Genomic DNA, 10,887 nt, shown 5'->3' on the forward strand with positions numbered 1-10,887 from the left:
TGGGCATTAATTTTCCTAAAACGGTTATTTTGAGGAAATCAAATGTTAACTGCATGTTTTCAAAGTGTGATGCTGACTGCATCCCAGTAGCCTGTAGGAAGATAGTGGCAGACTTCTCGGTTTCCGGTTCTGTTGTAAGAGACCATGGTTAACGTACGGCGGGGAGGTACTAGTCAGATCAGGACTACAGTTCCCAGCATCCTTAGGAAGCTGGGGCTTCGTGTCACGTGACAGCGGTTTGGCCAACCGGAAGCCTCGTTACAGCCGTATTGCTGAAGCCTTTTGTAAGGAGGAATGGCGTCGAACGTGAAGGAGAGGCAGCGGCTGAGTCTGACAAAACCGACCATACAGAGCCAGCATCGGAGGTGTTAAAAACCAGGTACACTACAGTCGAAGCCAATCACGCAATAGAATTGCCGATAATACATTTATTGCCATTGGGGCGGAAATAAGGGTTAAAATGACATCGTGTTGTGCTGGGTGTTGGCACTGAACTACAGCATAACGCACTAGTTCAACCTTGCAGATCTGCAGGAGAGTCTTTTATTTGCAAAGCTTTGAGGAAGAAGGGACGTCACACGTGACTCTTTTCCAAAAGGGGTTTGCATGCTCCTGCCGCACCGAGAGGTCGCCAGGCGACCTGCAAAACAATTTGTCATTAAACTGTAGCCAGCGAACTGCACGAGTTAGCAGCAAAAAAAAAAAGTAGGACTCCATTTAACTGCAAATACCGCTTACGGGCGGTAGTTTATGTGCACAGAATGAATTTAGACCAGTCGGAGGTTACAGAATAATAAAGCCCACTTCATAAACGCCTCTAGGATACAGCAGTATTCGCTGTCAAATGTAAAGACAGTAGCAGTTGCAGAGGTTAAAAGGCATATTTCAGACGATTAAACGTTAGCAATTAAATATGAAAAATGTTTTTCGCTATTGGTCACTGCGTAGGCTGATTTTGTCCTGAGCATTACCCAATAAGTGTGCAACTAAAGTCAGCTTTTACTACCTGTAACGATTACTTTTTTAATCCACGTCTTCATTACTCTGAATAGCGCCTCAAAAATTTTTTTTCTAAAAATGCAGGGATTTTTTTCGATTTTAGAGAACTTTTTTTTTCTGCAATGTTTTGAGTAACCCTTGAATAGAAATCATTTAGCTAGTCCCTAGCTGGTCAACGTCTGTGGCTTCACGAGGGAGACAGGTTTCTGGTGGTTTAAACCACAGTAGTCGCGAACGCTAGTTAAAACTTCTTTTCCCACCTTTTCTGCAAAATGGGGCTGCTTGTGACCGTTTTCCCTTCTGTATAAAACTCCGTGTTTTGAAACCCGCTGTTCAAACCTCTGTCCCCCATGTTGGCCGTTGGTAGGCGTTTGCTGTTTTCTCACCAGGAGGATGGAGGGGACGGGGCAGGGCACGGGGGTTCCTGCTGCCCCCGTGTCCGCAGGACCGGCTCCTGCGGCGTCCGGATCGCGGGACAGAACCAAGACCCCCTCCTTCCTGTCGAACCTGGGCAAGCCCACGCTGAGGGGCATCCGGAAGTGCCCGAAGTGCGGCATGTACAACGGCACGCGGGGCCTGAGCTGCAAGAACAAGGCGTGCGGCGCGGTGTTCCGGGACGGCGCGAGGAAGGCGCAGGCCGGCGCCGAGGCGGTCCGCGTGGTGACGGGTGCGGGCGGGGGGGCCGCCGGCGGCGAGGCGCAGGTGTTCTCGGTGCGGCAGAGGGGCAGGGGGCCGGAGCAGCGCGGCTTCGTGGAACTGGGCGTGACGGAGACGGCCATCTCGACCGCCGACGGCACCCTGCTCACGCACATCAGCCTGGGCCACTGCTTCGTCCCCTCCTGCCGGCAGGGCTCGGCCCCCGGCAGAGGGGCGCCCCTCGCCGCACAGCCCGCACCCCCGCCGCAGCAGGAGCGCCCCTGCCTGCACATGAAGCAGGCCATGGAGTGCCAGGCGGAGGCGACGCCCCTCACTCTCAAGAGCTCGGTTCTGGGCTCCCTGCAGGCGCCGGCCGAGACCAAGCAGGCCCTGTGGCAGCTGGCCACCGAGTCGCTGGGGCCGCTGGTGCAGCGGCTGTCGCGCGCGGTGATGGTGGTGAAGTGCCAGCGCAGCGCCAGGCACCCGCTGGGCCTGCTGCACCTGACGCTCGGCGAGCGGAAAGAGGGGCTGCGCTACCACTGCGCCTGCCAGCGCGCCGCCAGGCCCGAGGGGGCGTCCAGGACCGCGCTGAAGCTCCCGGAGGACCCCTCCTCCTCCTCCTCCTCGCCGGCGCTGGCCGACGCCTCGAGCTCCGGCTCCCAGGAGTACTGTCTCCATCTCTACGCCTGCGTCTGTGCCTTCGCCAGCGACGAGAAGCTGGCCGCCGAGTTCTCGGGGTTTTTCAGCTACGATGCCGACGGTGGGTGACTGTCGGCGTGCGTTTTCGCTTGTTTTTACTCGTTGTTGCAGCCCATCTGTTTATATCTGGCCTGTGCCGGCGGGTTTCACCTGAATCGAGAGCACGTTCGCGCGGCCCTCATTTCTCAGAGGGCGGGGCTGTGGCACAAGGCGCATCACTTCTGTATCGGTTGTGAGTCAGTTGTCAAAGATGAATTTCGTGTCTGGACCCCATTTTGAGTTTTACAAACTCAAGCATGCTAAATGTTTTTTTTACTTGACAACTGAGCTAGAGCTAGATGTGCTGAATTATTTCTTTATTTCTAACCTTTCTTATGTTCTTGTGTCGTCTTGATGTTTTTCATGAGAAGCCCTTTCATCATTGCAGGTCAATACCTCTTGCGACGGGTCCCGTGGTGAGCGGGCTTGACCTCTCCCTGTGTTCTTCCTGTGCCAGGTTTGCACGTGGGCGCTGAGTGCTCTGTCACGAACGCCACTGCCCCCCCCCAGCCGGCTGAGCGCTGTACCCCACACAAACCCAAGAGGTCAAAGCTAGAAGACAGCGTGGCAGGTCAGCCCCCCCTCCCCAAGCACACATCACCCCAGTTTCAGCCCACAAGCAGTCAGCCATGTGCTACGCCCCTGACATGAGCAGTACAGGTGTACATAAGTGCTCAACCTTCTCATGATGATCTTCAGATTCTCACTTAGTGTTCAGTAAGGGCTTGCCCCTGGCCCCTGGCCCCTGGCCCCTCTCCCTTTTGAGCCTTGGTTCCTCAAGGTTTCTTCCTGCTTTATTCTAAGGGAGTTGTTCCTTGCAACTGTCAACTCAGGCTGGCTCACTGGGGGTTCAGGCCCGGAAATCTGTAGAGCTGCTTTGTGACAATGTCCATTGTAAAATGCACTATACAAATAAAACTAGATTGAATTTAATTTGTTCTGGAAAGGTGAGGAGGAAAAAGCTGCATCTGTAATTAAGGTAGACTTCAGATTGACCACATTGATGAATCACTTCAGAATCAACATATACTTTACCTCCTATTACTCATACAGCAAAACCCCCGTTTGAATATTAAATTTGAATCCTTTATGTGCCTCAGCAAAATGTGACAACCCATCTGCTTTTATGTAGGAAATGATAAATAGGGTGACGAGACCTGTACAAGAAGAAAAGTGCCTGCCTGTGAGCTGGTATGTGAAACAGTGATGTGTCTTCTGACTGTACTGCGACAATCTCTCGGCTTAATGAGAGAGAAGTGACGTGCTCTGGGTTGCAGGTGGCAGGAACGTTGTGGCACAGAGTTACTGGGGCATTCAGGGTTACTATCAGCAGACTTCAGAAGGCCCATCTAAGATTTATCTCGGGTGTGCAGATGTGTTTCTAGAGCGTTTCAGTGTCTGATCTTTGTCAGTGTCCGATTGTACCTACTTCATATCTGTGATGCACATAATCAGCAAGAAAGAATATGTACAGCACAGCCGACGTTCTGTGGTCTCTGGATGAGGTGTATTGTATCTTATCTTGGATAGAGTTGGACTTCCTGTAATACTTCTGTGTTCTCCCTCACCTCCTGCAGCCAGTGTTCCCACCCTACCTGCAAAAGAGGGGGTCCCCAGTTCTCTGCGGAGGTTCACCTCCAGGAAGCACCCCATTTCCACAGTGCTGAAGAAACCAGGTGGGAAAACTAGGGGCTGCCTCTTGTAGCAGGTTGCCGACACACTTCAAGACTAGTACATGTGTGCAGGTTTCAGTGTGGAAGTTTCACACTGACCTGTGGAGATGTGAGATCTGGACTTCTCACATGAACACTTATTGTGAAATAAGCTTTGTGCAAGAAGTGAAAATGGACGTCAAAGTAGTTTATTGTAGAGATATGCTAATTTAAAGATGCACATTGCATTGAGTTTTTTTTTAAAACGAGATCTGCAACTTTTCTTTTCCTTATTGCTGTTTTTTCAATCTTAGGGAGTCTGCAGTGTAGCTCCTTTCTCTCTGGCTTGTGAGTGTGTAACAGCTTTCTTGGTTGGGTGCTATAGTTAAGGCTTTAGATTTTTGGTCTTTATTTTTTAAACGACACACCTTCCTTTTACACTGCAGGTACAGCTTTCTAGGCAATCAGTGCCCTGATTAACAGCAATAGATTAGATGAAGAGAGATTTTCAGTAAGCACAAAGCACATTTTTGTTTTCTGCTGATATAACATTTGGCAGCAGATCTCTTGTACCTCAGGTGGCAAGAATACCCAGAATCATCTAAATACACAGATAGGCAGTTCAAAGGCCTGCCTGTATTTCTCGTTGTCAATATCATTGAGGTCTGCTGAAGAAGAAAAGAAAGATGTGCGCTAATCAGGAAGTGTCTTCCGTGCAATGCCTTCCGCAGTAACTGTGTAACACCTTGTGTGCCTGTAGGAGGCGCTCAGCCGGTGGACGACGAAGCCCGCGTGTCTCTTCCCTTCCAGCACTGGCTGGCCAGCGTGACTGAGCGGATCCACCAGACCATGCACTTCCAGTTCGGTGGTAAGGATCCCTGCAGTTACAGTCCGCAGAGCCTGAGCACAGCCGGATGTGCAGCCTTAGTGCCCAGATAATAAACAGCACGGCTATGCAGCACCAGTAAGTACTTTATCTGCATTTTCACACGCTGTGCAGGGCCTGATGCAGACAGCCACATGGAACTTGGGCATTTATACAGCTGGATACGAAGTAGGTCAAGAAGGCTGGACAGTTCCTTCACTTGGAACAGTTTTTAGATTAGTGTGCTGGATATACTTAAAAAAATACCCTTCATTGTTGTAGAGACTTAAACATTCAGCATATTTTACTGGAGTGGCTGTTTCTTATACGTTCATGATTAGAATATCATTAAAACACTTTAACATGTAACTCACAAACAGAGGATGTTTTCATTATTTTCCTTCAGTGCAGCCTGTAGAAACTCCCAGATAACATGGTCTTTTCTTCCCTTTGCTTGCTGGCAGGTGTGCTGATCTGCCTGCGAGTTCTCTGTCCAGTACTTCCTCCGTGTGTTCGTGTCTGTCTTTTTCCAGGCAAGCCCGACCCCCTGGTGTTCCACATCCCCCAGTCTTTCTTCAACGCCCTGCAGCAGCGCCTCTCGGCCGGCAGCAAGAAGAAGAGGCTCCCGAACTCCACCACGGGTGCCTCCTTCTTTTACTGCTTCACCCCACGGCCCAGAGACAGCGGGCAGTACCAGTTCGTGCTGAAGGTCAACGCTGATTGTGGAGGCGTGACCAAGCTGGTTCCTTTAAGACATTTGCAATAAAGCGATTAAACTACTGCAAAGCCAAGCTTCCCCTTTATATTAAGGATCTGTGTTAGGTTGCTCATTTAAATTTGTATACTAAAATGTTAATGTTTTTTTGAAATCTTAATTTTTTTAAAAGAAAATGCAAGCTTTTCAAGATCCCCCCCTCACTCTTTTAAGAAAGCTTAAAAGGACTACTCTCAAGTAATGTTCTTTACCCCAGTGGCTCTGGTGCCCATAGCTTTATAAAAGGGGAGCAGTATTTCCTGGTGTACCCCTGGATCCCATACTCCAGAGTCCTCTTGCCTTTCCAGAATGGAGAATAAGCTCTGGCCTGATGAGGCTCTAGGCTGGAGCAAGGACTGCGTCCTTTCCCTTTGAGTAAACTGTATGACTCCAGGTAGCTTTCGTTCTCAGATTAACGAACAATAAAATAAAACATCATTAATCAGCGCTTTTCATGGTAAATGCGAAAGATCTCCAAATGTATCGTGAGACAGAAAAAGCAATTAGTAAGTGTCAACATGTTAACTGTTTTATTACAGCATTTTGTGCTCGGCAGTGTGGAAAAGGAGCCGATTGTCCAGACACTGAGAAAAATGGATGTGGAAGGAGAGACGGGGCTTTAGGCAGAGTCCTGTAAATATGCTGCAAGATCTGCTCTTCTGTGCCCCATTTCAAGATTTTTCTTTTGTGCCATTTGTTTAATTTTCCATTAGCATTTGTGCGCAAAGATGCCCTGCCACTTGGAACCTTCTCCAAATACACCTGGCACATCACCAACATTCTGCACGTCAAGCAGATCTTCGATACTCCTGAGGTGGGCCACCCAGCTGTCTCGCCTCTTCAGTCTTCTGGCACCATCTTCCATATTCCCACCATGCATTGGGAAGCACATGCAATTCCCAGAACACTCACTGAGAGAGAGCAAAAACACAGATTTTCTTGTTTGGCGGAAGTTTCAAATCATCAGCGATTGATCTTTTTAACTTTCATCATGAAACAGTGGTGCAGACTAAACATAGGTTTTCTTAAGTGTTCTTATGATGTATTGATTTGACAAAAGGTGGTTTAAATACATTAGTCATATACAATACATGCATATGTGCATAGTTTCTGTCAGTACTTTGCAATATACTGTACACTGCTGTGCAGACGTGTTAGACATTTTGCATTGTTCTGCTCTTGTTTTTCTTTATGCAGGAGCATGATGGTGATCTCGATCTTGATGCTGAGCGTTTTGCCCTAATGTTCTAAACTAAAATTTAATCCTGTCAAATCTGTATATTGTAGTAGAAAAAGTAGTGTTCTAACTTTATGAAGTGCGGAGAGAAATAAATGGTGAGAAACATCAGACTGTAAGTCAGTTAGACTTGATTGGTAAATGTGACAGATTAGCTACAGTACCTCGGTTTACTACAGTACCTTGTGTTGGCTGATGATGTTCATCATAGGTTATTGTAGGGTTTTAGAGGATTCTGATGAATGGGCACTACGAATTCCCCTCGCCCAGGCTTGTCTGTATTAATAAGAACATTTTTCCAATAGCAGAAGTTACTAGCAGAGGCTTTAAGTAAACTGTACAAGCTCATAACATACATATATTGTATTTCCTGACTGGCTCTAAAATCTTTGGCCTTTGCACAGCAGTTTACAAACAATTATTTATACTATGTATTTTTTTATAGTACATGGAAGCTTGCCATTCTGAAAAATACTTAGGCAGACAGTCAGTTTATTTCAGTTCTAACTTTGAGAAGGAGTTACTCATCAATCTTGTTGGCAGATGCCCCTGGAGGTGACCCAGAGCTTCGTAAGAAATCGGGACGGGTCGTTTGAGCCATTCCGCTGCCCTGAGGTGCCGGTCGAACCCGAGACGCAGAGCCGCGCAGACAGGCAGCCCTCCATCCGCCCGCTGGAGCTGCGCACCTTCCTGCGTGTGGGTGAGTCCGGCCCCAGGGCCCCAGGCCCTGGCAGCAAGCGGGACGTCTGGGCAGAGCACTTCCTCACAGCAGAGCGCGGCTCGCTGGCTCGCATGGCTTGAGCAGGGAGCTTGTACTTCGGGGGTCCCAGGTGTGAGTGCTGTCTGGTCCCGGACAGGAGCGGCTCTGGGCTCTTCACATCCGAGCTCTGCTGCCTCCTGGCCCGGTCCTCATGTTTGTGTGTGTACTGTCCTTCTCTCAGATCAGCAGCCACGCTCTGGCAATTGGACAGTTTCGCTTGCGCTTGGTCTTTAAACCTATGAGACATAAGAAATGAGAGTAATTATTTAAACTAATTATAGAAGACGTCGAATGTACAAACAGTGGTAGGGCTCTCAGCACTGCTACATCACAGCTGCAGGTCCTGTAAGAACAGAGGAGGTTTAGCAGTCGAGAAGAGGCTTCCTTGTTCCCGACTCCCACAAACCTTTAGGTAAAACAGCACCTCCTGTTCTTAGTTTTAAAGATATTTCCTTTAGTTTCCATTTGTTGAATATATCCATAAGGTCGACGCTGTCGGTGGTTTTCAGGATTTTGAATACTTCAGTTAGTATAAAAAAATTGTTTTAGCCTGTCAGTGTAGGACATTGCTTTGAACCTGGGAATGTACCCCATTTCATTTTTCAGGGTGCACTGTAGAGCAGCATTGCAGTACATATGGATTTTGTATTGTGGTGCCCAAAACTCAATTCAGTATTTGAAAGAATAATGTTCAGTTTCAGTTTTTCACAGACATCAGTCTATGTGGTGTTTGCATGTTGTCCCTGTGCTTGCAGGAGCCTGTGCTAGGTGCACCGCCTAGCTTGCTGGCTGGGCTTGACTGGCTGTTCAGCTGTCCCCTTTCTCCATGACCCAGCGATGTCCTGGTGACACCTTCAGGGGAGAGCCCCTCCCGTGACTGATTTCTTTATTCCCTCCCCCTGTTCCAGGGAATACCTCTGCAGAGCAGAAGGACCCTACACCCTTCGTCATTGAGTGGATCCCGGACATCCTGCCGAAGTCGAAAATCGGCGAGCTGCGGATCCGCTTCGAGTACGGACACCTGCATAACGGGCACGTGGAGTACTCGGACAGTCAGGGCGGCCCGGCGCCGGTGGAGATCTGCCGCGTCACTGTGCCCTGAGGCCAGGCGGCCCTGAGATCGCTGTGTGACCGCATGGGCACCCCCTGACCCAGGGCTCACACACCACACTGCGAGTCAGCAGATGGCAGGGCGCTCCGTGTTCTGGGTGAGCTGTGAAACACAAGAAGCTCTACAGTCAAAGTGCTTTCACAGGAGTGAGATGCTCCACTTTACTGCTTTAGGTCAGGGGCTCCTCTGTAACAGACTGGGGGTCTTTAAAACATCATGCGCTCCATGCAGTCCCTCTGTAACTGCGAGACATTATGGGCCATATCGGAAGTCTGAGGCTGGGTGCCGTCTCTCTGTGTTTGTGTGCCTGTTGTTCACTATGTGTATGTGAGTTGTGTGTCGGTTGCTGATTAGAAATGGCGTCTGCTTCAGCAAATAAGCTTCATGCTGCTTTGTGGAAGCAGTCAGCTTTGCTAATCTGTTCTGTTCTTTGTCTTTTAGCTGTTCTTTGTGTAATGCCCAGGTAATGTGTTCAGGTGCTTTCACTTCCCAGGAAATGTGCTTTGATTTGATTTTTATTATAAACACACAGCTGTGCAAATAAACATTTTACATTATGATTTAAGAGTGCCTTCTTCCTTCGATGCTAATGAGGACATTACTGCCAGAAAAAGCAAAACTGCACCAGGTTTAACAGATCCACCTCTTTAACATGGCGATGATGCTCTCTTCAGTGAGTTTCATGTTTCAGGTTTTTATGAGTAGCTTTTACAATGAATTAATTAAAAGATTAAAAATTATCCTGTAGTTTTAATTATAAAAGATCTTCAACTACAAGTTACCATTATTGACATTACTGTCAAAAATAGAATACACGTACATTACAAAGGGAAATGTAAGAACTCTTCATGGAGGTATCAGAAATATCAAGGATTTAACTTTAAATAATTGCCATTTCTGAAATGCAGTATATTTGCTGAGCTTGCCAGTTGAGGCCATGGAACATCTGAATAAAACTAAAGCAATGTTGTGCCACGGAACTGGTCCCCCTGGTAACTGTTGTCAGGGGGCGGGGTCTCATGCGGGCTTATACCTGAGGGGTGGAGCCTTCCTTCCACATGGGTCTCAGCCCAGGTCACAGAGAATCTCTGCACATTCTTTCATTTCAGCTGAGCTCTTAATCTAACTTACTCACTTTCTAGTCAATACTTATAACACTTAAGAAACTGGAGATTCCCACCTGTCTCTGGTAACCCTTTGCTGGCCAACTAGTAATCACATTTGGAAAGAAACAAGGTAGCAAACTCTAATAAACAAGCTGTGGCAGGAGTGTTTGCTAAACATATTTGAAGTGTCAGCAGTGTGTCTTTGAGACGAGTGAGTGAAAGATCAAGTCAAGCAAGAGGTTCAGCTGAAGGGATTCTGTGTTAAAGTTTACTCAATAAAACAGAAGACAATACATCCTCTAGGACCACCACTTTGAGCCACTACCAGAATATAAACATACATTAGTATTACAGTTTATATGTGGAATTGAGTAAATTGTCATATTGGACTTCCATAATTGTACAATATGTACTACTGTGATTGAAGGTTTTCGTAGTAAATTGTATATTTTATGTGCACTTAAAGTGCTTGAATTATGACTGTAACTCACCTTAGGCAAAGACATTTGCCAGATGCAATCATTTTAATAATTAAAACTTCGACTTAATAGGCACTATGCAGAATTAGAAGTATGCACAGTTCTAATTTCAGTGTTGGTAACGCAATAGTAGCTAATGAATTCACAGCAATATGGTCTTTGAAAAGTCAGACTGGAACACTCGTGCTGTTGTAGATGATGTCATAATCAGAAAGGTGATGTCACAGTGTGACGATTAGAACTATGAAAACTACAGGCAGCGACTGCAGACAGGGGAATGCGGAGGAACAGCCTGAGGAGAGGAACACTTGGATATCTACAAAAAGAACAGCCAAAAATATGCCTGAGCACACACACACTCTACCCTGAACTGTACGTGCTAAGAGGTGAGTTCAAATCTATTTAAAACTTCACTTAAACTTTGTTCTTCAATAATATGAGTACTAAATTACAGAATGTATCATAGTTTTTCCTCATAGCTAGTACACACATTTACACCCACCACTCGGGCATCAGAGCAGGCCTGTAGTGGGTCTATCACACTGACAAG

At 47.4% G+C, this 10,887-nt stretch overlaps 1 protein-coding gene across 2 annotated transcripts; it reads left to right on the plus strand.

Annotated features, from left to right (window-relative positions):
• The first annotated feature begins 266 nt into the window (after window positions 1-266).
• On the plus strand, window positions 267-9,311 carry c2h2orf42 (chromosome 2 C2orf42 homolog). 2 transcript variants are annotated; one of them, XM_088934947.1, is made up of 9 exons: window positions 267-379; window positions 1,389-2,395; window positions 2,831-2,944; window positions 3,951-4,049; window positions 4,786-4,893; window positions 5,424-5,531; window positions 6,358-6,458; window positions 7,425-7,581; window positions 8,550-9,311. In XM_088934947.1, exons 2-9 carry the CDS (start codon window positions 1,393-1,395, stop codon window positions 8,741-8,743), a joined length of 1,884 nt encoding a protein of 627 aa, XP_088791073.1. In that variant the 5' UTR covers window positions 267-379; window positions 1,389-1,392; the 3' UTR covers window positions 8,744-9,311. The 2 variants fall into 2 exon arrangements, with proteins under 2 accessions (XP_088791073.1, XP_088791082.1); XM_088934956.1 differs by having other exon boundaries at window positions 271-379; window positions 1,367-2,395.
• Window positions 9,312-10,887: the final 1,576 nt, after the last annotated feature.

This window comes from Atractosteus spatula, chromosome 2 (assembly GCF_055471065.1).
Source record: "Atractosteus spatula isolate fAtrSpa1 chromosome 2, fAtrSpa1.hap1, whole genome shotgun sequence".
NCBI lineage: Eukaryota > Metazoa > Chordata > Actinopteri > Semionotiformes > Lepisosteidae > Atractosteus > Atractosteus spatula.

Coding starts and splice junctions, on each gene's coding strand:
- c2h2orf42 (XM_088934947.1), top strand. CDS start 1,393: ATGGAGGGGACGGGGCAGGGCACGGGGGTTCCTGCTGCCCCCGTGTCC. Junction 4,894..5,423: donor CATGCACTTCCAGTTCGGTG/GTAAGGATCCCT, acceptor GTCTTTTTCCAG/GCAAGCCCGACCCCCTGGTG. Junction 5,532..6,357: donor GCTCCCGAACTCCACCACGG/GTGCCTCCTTCT, acceptor ATTTTCCATTAG/CATTTGTGCGCAAAGATGCC.